Below are 19,196 nucleotides of genomic sequence, written 5' to 3'. Positions count from 1 at the left end.
GATTTTTAAATTTGGGCATAATTTAGGATTTTTAAAAAACGGGCCCCCCAAAAAGTCTTCCCCATCAAGTTTTATGTGTCGCGTCCAATAAACCACGTCCCTACCTCAAAGGTCAAGGTCACACTATAATTTTGAAGTTTCACATTATTGCAATTAGAGTAAATAGATACACAAATTTGTGTCCGGACTGTAACATTGTCGTGCATCAAATGATTTTAAAATAACTAGGCTACCACATCAAGACAATGTGTCGCGTCCAAGAATTACGTCCCTACCTCAAAGGTCAAGGTCACACTAACATTTTGAAGTTTCACATTATCACAATTTGAATTAATAGGTACACAAATTTGTGTCCTGGCTGTAACTTTGTCATGCATGGAAGGATTTTAAAATAACTTGGCAAAAATGTCTACCACTTCAAGACAATGTGTTGCGTTCAATAATCATGTCAGTCCTCAAAGGTCAAGGTCACACTAACATTTTGAAGGTTCACTTTATCACAAAGAGTTTATAGGTGCACATATTTGTGTCCGTATTGTAACTTTGTCATGCATGGAAGGATTTTAGAATAACTTGGCAAAAATGTCTACCACATTAAGACAATGTGTTGCAGCTAAGGCTCATGTCTCCCTGTCCATCTTTGTGTCCCCACTTACACAACAATCATGTCCAGACTGTAACTTTGTCGTGCATGGAGGGATTTTGAAATAACTTGGCACAAATGTCTATCTCATAGCAACATTCAGTTGCGTCCAGGAACCACGTCCCTTCTTCAAAGGTCACACTTATATTTTGAAGGTTCACGCTATAACAATTAGAGATTACAGGTACAATGATATAAAGAACAATATTCAGCAATTAGTTACTTTCATTCTTCTTTTCATAATACCTGCATGATTAAGAAACATTTTCGGGGGCAATTGTCACTTGGGTGACAGCTCTTGTTGTTAATAATGTTATATTTTAAATCAGTGTTTATGCCGTTACATTCCATTGTTGTTGTCTGATATAATATTGTATGAAGTGCTTAATCTGTAAGTAATTGCCCGTTTTTCTTTATATCTAATTAATATTGTATGAAAAATTTCCTATTTTGAGCTTTTCTGTATTTGAAGAAAAAGGAAACTGGCCTCACTTTTGTATCAAAGTCGTTTTTGGTTTAGGTACTGGATACGATTACATTTTTCATTTGTTATAAAAGTTATACACTTGAAACTTCACAAGTCCCTTATCTCTATCATTGATAATTAATTAAACTATTTTACTTTTGGAAGAAAAGAAATAATTTAGGTCTGATATGCCATTTGTATTATTCTCCACAACTACAAGGTATTCTTTACTATTCTTCAGGAACTTAATTGTAGGTTACCAACCAACTCTTGCAAGAATTTATTTACTGAATGATTCCTCTTCCAGAATTAAGTAAATCAATTACCTTTGTTTTAACAAAAATTGTTTTCCCTTAAAAATATCCCTACAGTTTACAAAGGGGCATATTTCAAATTCTTTGTTTAAAATTTTTCAATTTTCCCGTAAAAAAAATTTAAAAAAATACAAAAACCCTTTTTTGTGCTTCAGGGTCAGACAAAAGATAAAAATAAAACTTGTGGGGTTTTTAGGAACCAGTTTCAAAAAAATTTAGAAAAACTTTTTTCCCGGGTTTTTTAAAATTTAGTAAAAAAAATTTAGGGGGGGCTTTCGGGCCCGGGGTTTTTTTAGGGTTTTGATAGGGGTCATTTAAAAATTTTCCCGAGTCAAAAATATAAAGAAAATATTTAAGCAAATTGGGGAAAATGTATTACTTTCTCTTTAAAGAAAAGTATTAAAAAGAACTAACACCCTTGAAACATGTATTTATATTTTTTTCTAGAATTGAATATATATTCTGCTTATTTGAGTAAAAAATAATAAAAAAAGATGTCTTTTATTGTATTTGAGACTTTTATTCAGTATTCTTAAGAGTTTGGTTTTGATTTTCCGACATCATTTAGGTTATATGGCGAGTAAAGTTTTACTGTTGGTGGATTGCCACATGCCAAAACTACCTGTTTCTGTATTTTGGGCAAAAGTGGTTACCAGAGTAGGATGATCTGTTCACAAGTTGGATAGGATATTTATTAAGTTTAGAAATGATTACAAAGGATATTGAAAAATGTAAAATCTAAGATTATGTCAAGTTCTAATATTCAAATTCTTACATTATTTATATCAAGAAGCTAAGTTTCACAATTAAATAAAAATGAATAAGAAATGCAACTTTAATCAATGACATTTATTTTTTGGTTAGATTTTACATCAAGCCAACTCTGTTTCGGTTGTATAGTGACTAGCTTTACTGTGGAGAAAGACTTAATGTGCCTTCACATAGATTATCACAAAGATTATCTCAGACTCAAGTACTGTAGGCATCTAAGCAGAACCAATGTCCTCATGCCAGGGAAATAGACTAGTTGGGTGTGTTCCCAACAAGAAAGAATTCAGTGTTCTTAACATGATAGATTCAATTAATAATTAAGAACAAACCCACTTTAAAGGGTTGCATGAAAGGTCCTTTCAAGTGTTTATAGTTTAATGGAAATTGACTAAATGGCTAACCAATTGCTTCACTGGGTTATGCAACCTGGTTTACACAATAGAACACATACTTTTGTTTGTGACATTTATTTGCGAGTAGTTGACCTATCAATGAATAGAAACAAGAGGGCCATGATGGCCCTGAGGTCGCTCACCTGTATATAGGCCCTCGGAGCCGGGCCAGTTTAAACCCCAGGGCTTTTATTTGAATAAACTTGGAAGACACCCATAAGAAGATGTTTCATGATGTTAAGTTTTTACTACACACATATAATGAAATCATGCTAAACATCTAAGCTGTAGTTCATTGGGTTTTTGTGTCGCCTTGAAAAGGTGACATATAGGGGTTACTTTTGTCGGCGGTGTCGGCGGCGGCGTCTGTGTCGGCGTCGTTGTCGGTGTCGTTGTCGGCGTCGTTGTCGGCGTCCCCTAAAGCTTGTCCGGAGCATAACTCAGTCACTATAAGTCTGATTGACTTCAAACTTGGTATGCATGCTTCTTTCAATAACCCGAAGTGCAGTGCACAAGGACCGGTACTCTGCAGTTCTTATTTTTTGAGTTATTGCCCTTTGTTAATTTTCATACTTTAATTTTGTCCGGGCCATTTCTCTTCAACTAAAAAAGCTATGGACTTGAAAACTTCATAGGATGATAGATCTCATTATTAAGAAGTGCAGTGCACAAGAACCAGTACTCTGCACTTCCTAATTTTTGAGTTATTGCCCTTTGTTAATTTTCATACTTTATTTTTGTCCGGGCCATTTCTCCTAATGTATAAAAGCCATGGACTTGAAACTTCATAGGATGATAGGTCTCATTAAGAAGAAGTGCAGTGCACAAGAACTGGTACTCTGCATTTCTTATTTTTTTGAGTTATTGCCCTTTGTTTATTTTCATACTTTAATTTTGTCCGGGCCATTTCTCCTTAAGTATAAAAGCTATGGACTTGAAAACTTCATAGGATGATAGATCTCATTATTAAGAAGTGCAGTGCACAAGAATCGGTACTCTGCATTTCTTAATTTCTGAGTTATGGCCCTTTGTTAATTTTCATACTTAATTTTTGTCCAGGCCATTTCTCCGAAAGTATAAAAGTTATGGACTTGAAACTTCATAGGATGATAGATCTCATTAAAAAGAAGTGCAGTGCATAAGAACTGATACTCTGCATTTCTTATTTTTGAGTTATTGCCCTTTGTTGATTTTCTTACTTTATTTTTGTCCTGGTCATTTCTCCTCAAGTATGAAAGCTATGGACTTGAAACATCATAGAATGATAGATCTTATTGATAAGAAGTGCAGTGTACAGAAACTGCTGCTCTGCACTTATTATTTTTTAGTTATTGCCCTTTGTTATATTTCATATTTCATTTTTGTCCTGGCCATTTCCCCTAAACTTCATTGTTCACAAGGCGACACATCCGACTCGCGGAGTTCTAGTTTAAAAGAAGATTTTTTAAGTTTATACTATACACATATAGTTAAAAACAATGACACCCCTGGGGCGGGGCCAGTTTTGACCCCAGGGCTTCCATTTGAACAAACTTTGTAGACACTTACTAGAACATGATTCATGCTTAATATCTTAACTCTAGCTATTTGGGTTTTTTCAAAGAAGATTTTTAAGTTTTTGCTATACACATATAAGGAAAATCAATGACTTCCGGGGCAGGGCCAATTTTGACCCCAGGGCTTTTATGCATGAAACATCTTCTAGTGAGTGTCTACCAAGTTTGTTCAAATAAAAGCCCTTGGGTCAAAATTTGCCCGGCCCCAGGGGGTCTTTGATTTTCCTTATATTTGTATAGCAAAAACTTAAAAATCTTCTTTGAAAAAACCCAAATAGCTAGAGTTTAGATATTAAGCAAAAACTTAAAAATCTTCTTTGAAAAAACCCAAATAGCTAGAGTTTAGATATTAAGCATAAAACATCTTCTAGTAATTGTCTACAAAGTTTGTTCAAATAAAAGCCCTGGGGTCAAAATTGGCCCCGCCCCATGGTGTCATTTGTTTTAACTACATGTGTATAGTAAAAACTTAAAAAATCTTCTTTTAAAAAAACCCCAATGAGCTAGAGCTTAGATGTTTAGCATAAAACATCTTCTTATGGGTGTCTACCAAATTTGTTCAAATAAAAGCCCTTGGGTTAAAATTGTTGTTTTTCATTATATGTGTGCAGTAAAAACTAAACATTGTGAAACATCTTCTAATGGGTGTCTTCCAAGTTTGTTCAAATAAAAGCCCTGGGGTTTAAACTGGCCCCGCTCCGAGTGCCTTTATACAGGTGAGCGACCTCAGGACCATCATGGTCCTCTTGTTTAAAAGAAGATATTTAAAGTTTTTTCTTTCGGTTGCCATGGCAACCAGAGTTCTGCATGGAATTAAATTCTTTGAACAATTTTTAAAGGTGACCACAAAAGGAACATTCCTGTGAAGTTTGGATGAAATTGGCATAGTGGTTTATGAGGAGATGTCATTTAAAGTAAAAGTTTACGGACGGACGGACGCCTGACGAAAAGCGATCACAAAAGCTGACCCTGTCACTTTGTGAAGGGTGAGCTTAAAAGGTGGGGTTAAAGTTTACACTGCTAAAAATAGGAAAGATCCATTCAAAAAGCACAATCCAAAGCAAATTTCTGACAGGTAAATAGTTCAAGAAAATCAAAATGTTTATTTGCTACAATAAGTTTTATTCACAAATAACATAATATTTACATGTACCAACAAAGAAAGACAATACAAGCAACCTATTTGCACTTTTCCATACTAACTCCATAATCTGCGTTTTAATATATAAATCACTGTTGCAAAGAAGAACACTAGGGCTATAAATATCAAAAGTTTATCAGTAAGTTCTCTCTGACCATATTTGGTCAAAATACGTTTAGAGTTTTGTATATGGCCTCCCATTGTTTTAAATTCTTCATGTGTGTCGGTCAAGTTTTTTGAAGATTGCTCTGCAAATATAAAAAAAGACTTATGATAAATAATATTCTGAGTTTGCAAACCATTGAAGTGTATGAAATGAAATTAAAGTATATAATGAAATGAAATGTTATAAGATTGAATTCATAACTAAGCTGTAAGGTATTTCAAAGCTTTTTGGTTTAGTTATGCCTCCTGAAAAAGTCTTTAATAAATGCTCAACCAGTCAAATGCTAATAGCTGATAATTGTGGATGGTCTATGCAACCACTTTTAAGCCTGACTGGCCTGTATTTAAGTGGAAAAAACATTTCAATTCTGATTATTCTTCAGCCTGCTGGCAGCAACAATTCTACCCATGCATCTAGTAAAGACCACAATTAGCTTGCACGTATATGCCATCAGATCATGGTCTGCACTGATAACTTTCAGTCAATACTTTTATTGAAAATTTCCCTGAAAATAATTAATAGTTTTGTCCAGAATGAATAATGGACAAGACCATTTAAGATATTTACCATGGTAAGGGTTAATTACCCTAAATCTGTGAATTATGTTAATAAAGAACTGAATTGATAATTTTTAGCTCGACTTTTTTTTTTTGAAAAATAAAGTAGAGGTATTGCTATAGTTGTGGCGGCGTTGCCGTTCCCGTCCGCAAACTTGTACCTGGATCATAACTTTTTTATTTCTTGGTGTATTGTCTTCATACTTGGCCACAACAACCCTTGGGACAAGACCTTTCAGTAGACCACACTGACCTTGACCTTCATCCATAAATGACCTTGACCTTCAAGGTTAAAAGTCCAAATTTTGCTTGTTCTTGCTATTATTGGCTGTAACTTTGTTTTTTTTGATAGATTGTCTTCAAACTTGAACATAATAATCTTCAAGGATATCCCTTAAAAATAACCAGGCAGACCTTTACCTTCACTCATAAATGACCTTGACTTTGAAGGTCAAATTATTGAAATTTTCATTTTTTGGTTATTATTGGCTGTAACTTTGTTATTTTTGAATGGATTGTCTTCAAACTTGAACATAAAAATCTTTAAGGATAACCCTTAAAAATAACCAGACAGACCTTGACCTTCAATCATTAATGACCTTGACTTTGGAGGTCAAATTATTGAAATTTTCATTGTTTTGGCTGTAACTGGCTGTATTTTTGCTATTATTGAAGGGATCAACTTATAACAGACTTTCTTAAGGACAAGACCTTGGTGTTTATCAAACCCAAATTGACTTGGGCTCTTTAATGACCTTGACCTTGAAGGTTTAAATTACTGAATTTTCTCAGATTTGTGCATTAAATGACGATATATATTTCATTGCGTGTATTTATTTATAGAATGAAATATACTTCATTGCATGTATTTATTTATAGAATGAATTGCGTGTATCTATTTATAGAATGCATTGCGTGTATCTATTTATAGAATGCTCTGCATGTTTCTATTTGTAGAAGGCATTGCGTGTATCTATTTATAGAATGCATTGCGTGTTTCTATTTATAGAATGCATTGCGTGTTTCTATTTATAGAATGCATTGCATGTTTCTATTTATAGAATGCATTGCGTGTATCTATTTATAGAATGCATTGCGTGTTTCTATTTATATATATAAATAAGTATATTTATATATACAAAATATATAGACAAAACTAATGTGAAAAGACAGACCGATTAAATTTATAACTAGAACTCCGCGAGTCGGATGTGTCGCCTTGTGAACAAAGTAGTTTAGGAGAAATGGCCAGGACAAAAATGAAATATGAAAAATAACAAAGGGCAATAACTAAAAAAATAATAAGTGCAGAGCAGCAGTTTCTGTGCACTGCACTTTTTATCAATAAGATCTATCATTCTATGATGTTTCAAGTCCATAACTTTTATACTTTCGAAGAAATGGCCTGGACAAAAATTAAGTATGAAAATAAACAAAGGGCCATAACTCAAAAATTAAGAAATGCAGAGTACCGGTTCTTGTGCACTGCACTTCTTCTTAATGAGATCTATCATCCTATGAAGTTTCAAGTCCATAGCTTTTATACTTAAGGAGAAATGGCCCAGACAAAATTAAAGTATGAAAATAAACAAAGGGCAATAACTCAAAAAATAAGAAATGCAGAGTACCTGTTCTTGTGCACTGCACTTTTTCTTAATGAGACCTATCATCCTATGAAGTTTCAAGTCCATGGCTTTTATACATTAGGAGAAATGGCCCGGACAAAAATAAAGTATGAAAATTAACAAAGGGCAATAACTCAAAAATTAGGAAGTGCAGAGTACCGGTTCTTGTGCACTGCACTTCTTCTTAATGAGATCTATCATACTATGAAGTTTCAAGTCCATAGCTTTTTTAGTTGAAGAGAAATGGCCCAGACAAAATTAAAGTATGAAAATTAACAAAAGGCAATAACTCAAAAAATAAGAACTGCAGAGTACCGGTCCTTGTGCACTGCACTTCGGGTTATTGAAAGAAGCATGCATACCAAGTTTGAAGTCAATCAGACTTATAGTGACTGAGTTATGCTCTGGACAAGCTTTAGGGGAAGCCGACAACGACGCCGACACAGACGCCGCCGACAAAAGTAACCCCTATATGTCACCTTTTCAAGGCGACACAAAAAGGAAACGTTAAGATTTGTTAAAACATTTCTTTGCTTGCTTTTAGAAAAAGTAAAAAGTCGAGCGTTTTCCCCGCCCAGCGGTGGCTCTTGTTAATTATGAAACTATCAAAATTACTTTGGGGAATTTTTAAGTCACATCAACACCATCATATAGAGACTTTCAAACTTTACAGGTGCCCTCTTGCGTAATTGTTCAGGCATCTGAGTTGAACAAATGACTAATAAACTATTCTGCTGCCTTCCTGACATGAAAGATTTCAAAGTCGCATGCAGGATTTGAGGGGCAAATGATTTTGAGTTAACAACATAAATCAATCAACCACAAAGACGCTTTATTATATATATCAACGGAAGTTACCCAAGGCTGTGAGAGTAAAGTTTCCTTTTTTGACTTGGGCATCCATTGTTTGGTTGAGTTCCATTAAACTCTCTGTAATACGATTGGCCGACTTCGCTAATGACTCCTTTGTGTTAATATTTCTGCAATAAATATTGTAACTTCTTTACACACAAAATAAAACTAGAACTATCACTAAATGTGATTAATACCCCCACAAGACTGCTTCGGAAATGAGGATGTTTAACTAGTAACAGAATACCTTGTAAAAGAATTGAAATATAGAGTTATGGTTGTGGGCAATTAAAGGTAGTTGTGGTTGTTGTATATTGCATTTCCTTTCAATGTGGTTGGCCATTGATGAAGTTTTATTGAATTACTCTGTAATAAGTCCAGAAAGACAAAGAAAAGGAACAAAGGGCAATAACTCTATAAATACTGAAGATGTAGTTATAGTTCTTGTGCACTGCACTTCCTCTTTTTGTGCTTGACCATTGTATGAAGTTGTTTTGAATTTCAACCAGTACGTTTTAAGTTCTGCTCCAGACAAGGAAAAGTAACAAAGGGCAGTAACTCTGTATTTTGTCAAAATGGAGTTATGGCTCTTATGCACTGCACTTCCTTTTAATGTCCTTGACAACTGTATGAAGTTGTATTGAATTCCAAACAGTAGTTTTCAAGTTATGCTCTGGACAAGGAAAAGTAACAAAGGGCAATAACTCTGTAATTTGTCAAGATGGAGTTATGGTTCTTGTGCACTGCACTTCCTCTCAATTTGCTTGACCATTGTATGAAGTTATATTGAATTCCAACCATTAGTCTTCAAGTTATGCTCCAGACAAAAAAAAGCAATGGAAAAGTAACAAAGGGCAGTAACTCTGTAATTAGTCAAGATGGAGTTATGGTTCTTGTGCACTGCACTTCCTCTCAATGTGCTCGACCATTGTATGAAGTTATAATGAATTCCAACAATTAGTCTTCAAGTTATGGTCCGGACAAAAGAAAGCAATGGAAAAGTAACAAAGGGCAATAACTCTGTAATTACTTTAGATAAGTTATGGTTCTTGTGCACTGCACTTCACACTTATACTGTGTGTTTGACAATTGGATGAAGTTGTTTTGAATTCCAACCAGTAATTTTCAAGTTATGCCCCGGACAAGGAAAAGTAACAAAGGGCAATAACTCTGTAATTAGTCAAGATAGAGTTATGGTTCTTGTGCACTGCACTTCCTCTCAATGTGCTTGACCATTTGTATGTAGTTATATTGAATTCCAACCATTAGTCTTAAAGTTATGGTCCGGACAAAAGAAAGCAATGGAAAAGTAACAAAGGGCAATAACTCTGTAATTACTTTAGATAGAGTTATGGTTCTTGTGCACTGCACTTCCCCTTATTGTGTTTGACAATTGTATGAAGTTATTTTGAATTCCAACCAGTAGTTTTCAAGTTATGCCCCGGACAAGGAAAAGTAACAAAGGGCAATAACTCTGTAATTAGTCAAGATAGAGTTATGGTTCTTGTGCACTGCACTTCCTCTCAATGTGCTTGACCATTGTATATAGTTATATTGAATTCCAACCATTAGTCTTCAAGTTATGGTCCGGACAAGGAAAATGCAACGGACGTCTGGACCGACCGACCGACCGACCAACCGACCACCGGGTGACTCCTATATACCCCCCCAAACTTCGTTTTTGGGGGTATAATAAAAAATTTCCCTTTTTTTACCAAATGCATGAAGATGAAAATCATGATCATTATGATCCATCATAACATTTTAGATTATTTGCATATATTCTTGGCAAAAAAAATGCCAATCATTTCATATTAGAAAGATAAAGAAAACTTAAGATTTTCATATATGTACACATTTTCAATTGTCCTGCAAGGCAGAATGTTTAAAATTGTAGACTTTTAACTTTAATGCTGATCTTAATCTATATGGCACCAGGAAAATATCTGTATGACATTAACAGAGTTGTCAGATGTAATCAAACCATAGCCTGTTAGCAACAACAGATTTTACCAAGTACAGACCAAGATCAGCTGGCACATTATGCAATCTGGTCTTAGCTTTTAGTCAGAACTTATTTTGAAATTTTCCCTCAAAATGATGAATGGTTTTGTCTCAATTGAAAGATGGACAAGTCCATTCTAGATATTTGTTGTTAAAAAAACCTATCAACAAAACGGAGCAAATTATTTACCGTTTCCTCGTTGTTCCACCAGTAAGAAGTTCATCTTTCTCTTGTTTGTCTATTGATATTTTCACTGTTAAGTTGGTCTTACGTAATGATGCAATGTTGCTGAAAATTTATAATGACAAAACATAATTTATATGTATATACTGGACAACAATATTCTACAGATTATTTTTGTTTTGTTAATAACTTTACTGTATAATAACTGGACAACAGTATTGTACAGATATTTTGTTTTGTTAATAACTTTATTATAATTATGCACATATTATAAATATAATATTAGCTTGATTATGATTAAAGCAAAGAGCGCTCTCAATGGATAAACCAGCACTGGTTTTGTCTTGCTTCACATTTAGTCTAAATCCCACAAAGCCTTTGTTTGACAGGCTGACATTTGTACCATTAAGATTCAATATGCTTTGAAAATGGTATCATGTAGACTCGCTTATAATAGGAAATGTATATATTACATTACAAAATAAATCAAGTAAATATTGTAGAAAATTACGTAGTCATTCTTTGGCGATGATTTTCCACGTTTTTCAAGATGACTTGTCTGTCTTCCTCCCTATCCTGTTCCTTCCCAAGTCTTTCCAGATCCTATACAAACATATAATACATATATAATATAACCATAAATAGAATATATGTGACTTCATATTATAGAGGTTATTTGTTTAAATCATATATCATTTACCATTATTACAACAGGTTACTGTATACATGTATTTATTGATATTACTGAAATGTCAATCTGTAAATATTAAGCTTTCCTCTAAAACATTTAAAAATGTTGTACATGTAAATAGCATACAAATGTGTTTACGAAAACTAAAAATAAACTACATGTACATGTATATGTAAATAATAAAATATTTAAGCGTCACCAAACCATTTATCAAAACAGCTCCAAATTTTCCACTTGTAAGGAATTATATACAATGTCAAGTACAAAATGTATGCAATTTTTCACAATGCTAAAATTTCATAACTAAAACTGACTCTAGAAAGTTTCTAGCCAATTCGAATATACCTTCGCTATATAATTTTGTTATACATGTATGTTCTGTTCTGTATTATTTTGTTATTTTAGTATACATAATTGCTTATTACTGTTACATCAATCATTAAAACCATCAACAACAGACTTGTTTACCTGGATTTTAGTTTTCAGTTGATTCAATACATTTCTAGCTTTACTGTTCAGATCTTCTAGTTCTTCAATATCTTTACTGTCTCTGATGTCCTGATATAAAAACAAATATATGTACTTGTACTTATTTGATACACAAAGTTACACATATTTGGAACTTTATTGCTTATTATAAACGAGATGGGCATCATTTTCAATTCATAAGCAACCCTAAATATATCTAAGTTTAATTAACAAACTATGAATCCACTTAATTATTATCCTACAATAATATATAATGCAATAATTGAAATTTGTGTTCATGCCATCATTATCTTTATTTTACTCATCATTTTTGCCTTTTGGACATTAATGATATCTAAATTGTTGAAGAAATAAAATAATAGGGAATGAAACTTCCCAAACATACTTTATGCATTCCACTGTTCAAATTATATGTTTTCATTTTGAATTTCCTAGATTTCAATAAATTTCTGCAATAAAAGTATGTAAACCAAAGATGAACATAGTATATCTTTATATTTGCCATTTAAAATTCTCTAAATTGATATACCCTTCATATTAATATTGAATATTTATATTTTAAATTACATAATACATATTAGTGTATATGTTTTAAATATTGTTTTTCATTGTTTATTTAAAAAAAAAATACAGACTAACATATCTAGTGGAATGATTTTGATATAAAACTTAGAAAAATTCATTTTAGTTGTAAGTTATATTTTATTATTTGAACAAATTAAATGAAGTCCATATCCTTTCGATGGCCATAGCGCAATAAAACGTACCGAAAAATCGACTTCTCAAAAGCCGGGCGCTATAGTCATAAGAAGGCTATAACGTAATAAACCGGTATAAAATTTTAGCTTCCTGAAAGCCACCAAAATTTAGTTTTAAATGACTAAATTCTTGAAGTTTACCTTTCATTTATTTCATTCTGTTAAATGTTGTTCAAATAAAAATACCAAATATGTTAATTGTATAGTGCCCTTTATTGACAGATATAGTAAATGTTTAGATATACAGTACACTTTTTAATAATGTGGTAATCAAATCGATATCCAAATTAATTGAAGAAAATCTTCTAAATGGTATAGTATTTTAAAATGCATTAAGATTTATTGATACATCAAACAGAGTTTCTGTAATTTGAAACAAAAATGAGTTGAACTTACAAAATTCACGTTGAAAAGCATATTATCACATAAACCGCGACTCAGGAGTGTAATAAAGCCATTTAATAAAAACGATATTACACTAGTGTAATAACACTTTGACGTGACGTCATTTGCGCTATATATAAACATAGCGTTAAAGCGGGCTAATGTTAGCATTACACTATAAACGCGTCGTTGAAAAATAACTCATTTTAACAGTTTACTGTTTTTATTTTATGTATGTGATAAAAAGAATATTATATTCGTGTAGATTCAATACTAAATTTATTGAACTTGTTGAATAAAACAATATTATGCTCGCCAGAGGCTCGCATAATATGATTTTATTTAACTCGTTCAATAAATTTAGTATTAAACTACACTCATTCAATATCCTCTATGTATCAATCACCCTTCCTGAGAAAAATTGATTTTCATTGATTTTCAATAATAAAGTTTTAAACGTTGTGGACGTTTTACTCAACATGGTATTTTAATGGGCTATATACATGTAGGTAAATAACGTAAAATTTACCGTTTTAAAACGTTCAGAACTTGTTTTAACAAGAGCTGTCAGAAGGACAGCGCGCTCGACTTTTTTAGTGCTTGCCTATAAAACAAAACTTTGACAGTTAAGGGCACACAAGACTTTAACTAGGAATTTCTAAGTACAAATCAAGAAACATTTTCACAGAGTTATCTTCTCTTGCTTACAGATAGGTCTCATGATGGCACATAAGAACTCCAACTTCCAAAGTAATATCTCAAATGGTTAAGTCAACAAGTGGACAAGAATGAAAATTTTAACTGAGTTTCTAAGTCAAAAAGGGCCATAATTCAAATAAAATCCTTAACAGAATTACCTTCTCCTGCCCATGTTTTGGGACCATGATGGTAAACAAGTATTCCAACTTTCAATTTAATATCTCAACCAGTTCAGTCAAAAAGTTGACTGGTACAAAAAAGTTAACCAAGATTCTAAGTCGATAAAAGGCCTTAATTTTTAAAACAAATCCCTGACAGAGTTACCTTCTCTTGCGTACAGATGGGGGTAATGATGTGAAATAGCATTAAAAGTTTCAAAGCAATATCTCAAAGGGTTAAGGCAATAAGTGGATTTTACCCATATTCAATGTATTTTCTAAGTCAAAAAGGGGCATAATTCTGTCAAAAACCTTGACAGATTTATGTCCTCTTGTCTGTTGATGAAGGTCGTGATGGTAAACAAGTATGGTCAGTTTCAAAGCAATACCTCCAATGGTTTTGAAATAAAGTGAGGTGGTACAAAAAACTTAACCAAGCTCAATACACTTTCTAAGTCAAAAAAGGGCCATAATTCTGTCAAAAACCTTGACAGAGTTATGTACTCCTGTCTGTAGATGGAGGTTATGATGGTGAACAAGTATGGTAAGTTTCAAAGCCATACTTGTAATACTTCTGAAATAAAGTGGGGTGGTACGAAAAACTTAACCAAGGTGTGACGCCGACGCCGGGGCGAGTAGGATAGCTCCCCTTTTCATAGAAAAGTCGAGCTAAAAAACAAGGATTGTGAGTCTGTTTATTGCAGTTGAACGTAATATTAACAGTGTTATACGGTATGGCTTTGTTGTTTATCATATGCAGTTGTACAGCCATAGCGTAATATTTCGATTTTCATAAACACATTAAAAAAAACCAGAATGAACGAAAACGAGGTTTTTACGGGGTTGCATGAAACAAAATTCAAGTTTTACGCTGATTTACGCTACGGTTTCTAGAAAGGTATATTTTTGATACGTTTAACTACGCTATGGACGTCTGTCGTAATATAAGACTGGCTTTCAGAAATGTAAAAATTCGATACGCTTTGGCCGTCCTACGGTTATAGCGATGGCCGTCGAAAGGATATATAAAAACCAGCAGTGACAGTATAATTAGTTGTACTTGGTGTTTATATTGAATGAAAAGAATCACCATTTGTTTTTACCTTTTATGAAATGACTTCCTAAATTTGTATCCCAGATGTCATTATTGTAATTTCCAACTTATATGCACATAAGTACCTACATGTATATTGACATTCTACATTATATACATGTACTCTCTTATTCTTTGAATTTCCCACTTTGGTTCAAGTTGATAACAATCCACATGTACATAGTAAACTGCAGTGCATTTAGCTTCTTATTGTCACAACATTTTTGATAAATAATTTACAGTATATAACTTTATTACATTGTAATCACGACAGGCTGCACTATGAACATTACTGTTTAGTTTCCATATTCAATTCATTGTAAATATACTTGATTTTCTAAAAGTAAATGTAATTGTCACTGAAAAAAACATCAGTGTGTACTGCATAATTAAAGAAAATATTCACAGACATCCACAAATATTGCCACATTTCTGTTTACTCTCCCAAAATGATCTCATCTCCACAACAGACAATTGTGGTATAACAAAAGCATTATTATGGCATTCTTTATCACACAACCATTTCTTACTTCCCCAGTATTTCGGACCTATTGCACTTAACCATATTCCCATTGAAGTGTCCTCTCCTTGATATGGAAACAAAACACCTGCATTCCTAGCCAACCAATCACTGATATCCTTAGAAACAATATTTCCAGATCCACAGGCAAACTGAGGATATTCTGTTGAACGGAACACTTTTTCTGCCCATTTCCCAAATCTTTCCACAAACCAGTTTTCCCTGAAATTTCCCAGCCAAATTTTACCAGTATTAGTCCTTGATAATGCGTCCAGCATGGTCAATATTCTCTCAATATCCACAAAGCAGTCATCATCAGTCTTCATAACAAAATGTGTTTTTATTTCCATGGAAACCCACTGATGAAACTGTAACAGTTTAAGTGGAAGGTTACGGTACACATCTGTAACCTCTACAAACAATATGTCATCATATTTGCGTTTTTCTTCCTCCAATTGATGGCCAACCTTTTCCTGAACAATTTTATATTCTTCATCAAACAATGCTTGATTTTTCTGCATCATTTTCAATTGTTCTAAATCATCAACAGAGAGGATAAGGTTTCCAATAAACAGTTTGTTTTCAAATTCATACATAACAAAACCTTTATCATCTAAAGGTAACAGCTCTACGGTTCTGCCAGAATTATTTATTGAATATGATTTTAGTTTACCAAATGGACCTTGTTTAATATTTATATTTTCACTTGAAAGAATTCTCAATGTGCATTCGTAATCTTTTGGGAGAAGAACCTGACTAACAGGCTGGAATCTGTATGTTTCAAAATTTGTGTTAGCTCCATCGATTATCCCCTGATCAAGTACACTAAATCTTGTGGAGAGCACAACTTCCTCTCTTATTTCATCATACAGCTGCACAGTGACAGGCTTTTCTGATAATTCCACTGCTGAAAGCAAACCTATCCTCTTCACTATCACTGGATGTCTGATAATGACTGAAGCATTCCAAACAATATGTAGATTGTCTGTATTTAACTCCTTGTTAGACTCATGAAATTTAACCAAAGAAAGAAGAGGGAAATTAGGATTATCTTGAATTTTATGGCTGTTATATGTGAAATTCAACACATCACATGAATACACATCTTTTCTATTTCTAGGATTTATTTCACAACCTTTTTTCCCAACAATGAATTTATATATCACATCTTCTTGAGCTCCATGAAGCCATGTTTCCCTAATAGATTGCCTTGCATGAAAGTTTTCCCTTGCTGAAAGAATTCCAATGACAATTTTTGTGTCTGGCCCTTTCAAATTTGCATTTTTATACCAATAGGCAAAATTTGGGAAATCTGGCATGAACACATAAAGCAATTGTGTCAGAACTGCTCCAATAAGAACACCACCTGACAAACAGTAGACTGGAAATGCTGCTAGTTTCATCATGTACTCCAAAACACTTGAACCTTCACTTTATTAACATCAATGATCCACTTTCACAACCTGAGAAATATGAGACAAATGTTTGATAGAATTTTGAAGATGAACATACTTTGTATATATATATATATAATAAAAAGGGAGTTGTTAAAGACAATTATGATAACAATTTGTATTTTTGAATTTTATTCTACTTCTACCTATGTATCTGCTTAAAAATCAAATTTGCCTCATATTTCTCAGCAGTTTTTCCAACAGTTGCTTGATCTAATTTTTTTGTATTTCTAGAAAAAAAACAACAAAAAGGAAGTTGCTTGCCTGTACTGCTAACCAAAACTTCAAGCCATAACTGAGTCACATAAGCCTAGCCTAAACAAATATGGCACTTTTACAATGATGTGACTCACGGAGCCTCTGACCCCCTCCCACATCCAGCTCCAAAAACAACAACATTAAATCTATGGAAACATACAAAGTAATCTTGGGATTCCAACTGTATGATAACTTTACCATTTTTTTACTATGCACAAGGAAGAAAATAACAGATTGACAAATAAAATAATATTGTATGGACAAATTTACCAATTTTGGAGCCAGATTGACAAAACTTCGAGCTGGGTTGACTTGAGGAGGGATTAACTTGGGTATTGGTTGTTACCCAGTGGGATGTGGCCTATAACACTGCCTGAAATCAGAGACACTTTGGGTGTGGAGATCCAAATGTATATTTGTCAACCCCAGCAGATAATATACTTTATCATATCATATAATTATATCAATACAACTTAATATATTTGTTTTGAAAAAAAATCATATTTCAATGTCTATAATTTTTACATTATATATATCTATATAGAGGATATCAAATGAGTGTAAATTTAATATTAAATAATTGAACGAGTTGAATAATATTGTTTTATTCCACAAGTTCAATAAATTTAGTATTGAATCTACACAAATATAATTCTTTTTATCACAAACATCCAAAATAAGAACAGTTCACAGGTAAAAACAGTCATATATTTTTTATTCATGCCTCTATAGTGAAATGTTAACATTAATGTGCTCTTTTACACAATGTTTATATATAACTCAAATGATGTCATGCAGGTATAAAACTTTACCAAACGCATTTAATGAATCAATTCCGTAATGACAGTAGCAGCATTCAATAATGTTTATACATATGCGTTTGGTTATCTTTTATACTGAGTGGGCGCGTGTGTTCGAAATTTTAAAAGAAATAAATTTTAGGTTATTTAAATTATTTTAACAAAAAAGAGGTTTTATTAAAACATTATTTTACAATAAGGCCTTTTTCCCAGGTTTTGCCAGGCACAGTGGCAAGTTTGGTGGAAAGAGGGGTTTTTGGGGGGGGGAAAGGACACCGCCCCTTTTAAATTTTTTTGCTATTTAAAAAATCAATTTATTTTAAAATCCCCTTTTTTAAAAACCTCTTGTTTATTATAAAAAAAATTACATTAGGGAATTCCCATTTGAAAAATTTTCTCTTTTTTTCTTCAATTTTTTTTTTAAAAATTTTCACGGGGCCCGAAAAATTTTTCACTGGTTTAAATTCGATGACGCCATTTTAACCTTTTTTTGGCAGATACATCCGAAGTCTAGCTCATCCGGAGACTATGTCACAATAAATTCACATGTCTACCGCAAATTCAACTGAATAACATCTTATAAAATTTTTAAGTTATCAAACATATAAATATATATACATTTTAAAATACATACCTGTATATACGCTTTAACTTTAAGGTCTAATTTCACAATTTCTTGTAGACATAGCCTGACGTGGATGTCGTCGGCAGCCATACTTGTTTTTTTTAACACGTTGTAATTTAAAAATAGTTGAACACTACTAAATGTCAGAAAAAATTAACTGCAATATGATGCTGCATCTGAATATTTTTATTTATTTATTTAAGCACTTTTAACATGATAAATAGTACAGTTTAAGCTGTTTTGGAAAGGGGTTGGGAGTTGTAGAGGGGTTGGGGTTGTGACCATCAGATACACCAAACTCCTGTGCAAATAATAGTGTACACAGGGGTGGATACAGAACATGGTTTCCTGGGGGGGGGGGGGGGGGCAGGGGGGTCTGTCATATGGGTGGACGAATTTGACAAACATAATGCAACAGGCGAAAAGCGAAAATTGAAGATTGGGCCAGCATCTTGTTCATGTGACAAAAAATGTAATTGGTGTGTTTTATAGTTCATCTTATGAGTGGCGATGCGTTTTCCTTATATACATATATATGAGTATACTAATGTTTTTTGTAAATATTTAGATGATATGGAAATTAGAAATATATATGT

At 33.0% G+C, this 19,196-nt stretch overlaps 2 protein-coding genes across 5 annotated transcripts in view; both read right to left on the bottom strand.

Moving 5' to 3' along the window:
• Positions 1-19,196, bottom strand: part of LOC132722763 (uncharacterized) — a 451,280-nt gene that overhangs the window by 176,582 nt on the left and 255,502 nt on the right. The gene's annotated exons all lie outside the window — the stretch shown is intronic.
• On the bottom strand, positions 5,242-18,753 carry LOC132721902 (vesicle transport protein SEC20-like). 3 transcript variants are annotated; one of them, XM_060706387.1, is made up of 6 exons: positions 18,610-18,753; positions 11,831-11,920; positions 11,183-11,274; positions 10,678-10,776; positions 8,490-8,611; positions 5,242-5,531 (listed from the first exon to the last, which is right to left on the bottom strand). In XM_060706387.1, exons 1-6 carry the CDS (start codon positions 18,688-18,690, stop codon positions 5,341-5,343), a joined length of 675 nt encoding a protein of 224 aa, XP_060562370.1. In that variant the 5' UTR covers positions 18,691-18,753; the 3' UTR covers positions 5,242-5,340. The 3 variants fall into 3 exon arrangements, 1 of the variants encoding a protein (XP_060562370.1); XR_009624544.1 differs by lacking the exons at positions 5,242-5,531; positions 8,490-8,611; positions 10,678-10,776 and adding exons at positions 14,954-16,926; positions 17,446-17,548 and having other exon boundaries at positions 11,228-11,274; positions 18,610-18,702; XR_009624548.1 differs by lacking the exons at positions 5,242-5,531; positions 8,490-8,611; positions 10,678-10,776 and adding an exon at positions 14,954-16,926 and having other exon boundaries at positions 11,228-11,274; positions 18,610-18,738.

This window comes from Ruditapes philippinarum, unplaced genomic scaffold, assembly GCF_026571515.1.
Source record: "Ruditapes philippinarum isolate M1 unplaced genomic scaffold, ASM2657151v2 ctg363_1_1_1_1, whole genome shotgun sequence".
NCBI lineage: Eukaryota > Metazoa > Mollusca > Bivalvia > Venerida > Veneridae > Ruditapes > Ruditapes philippinarum.
The sequence above is the reverse complement of the archived record's forward strand: the minus strand, read 5'-3'. Positions and strand labels throughout refer to the sequence as shown.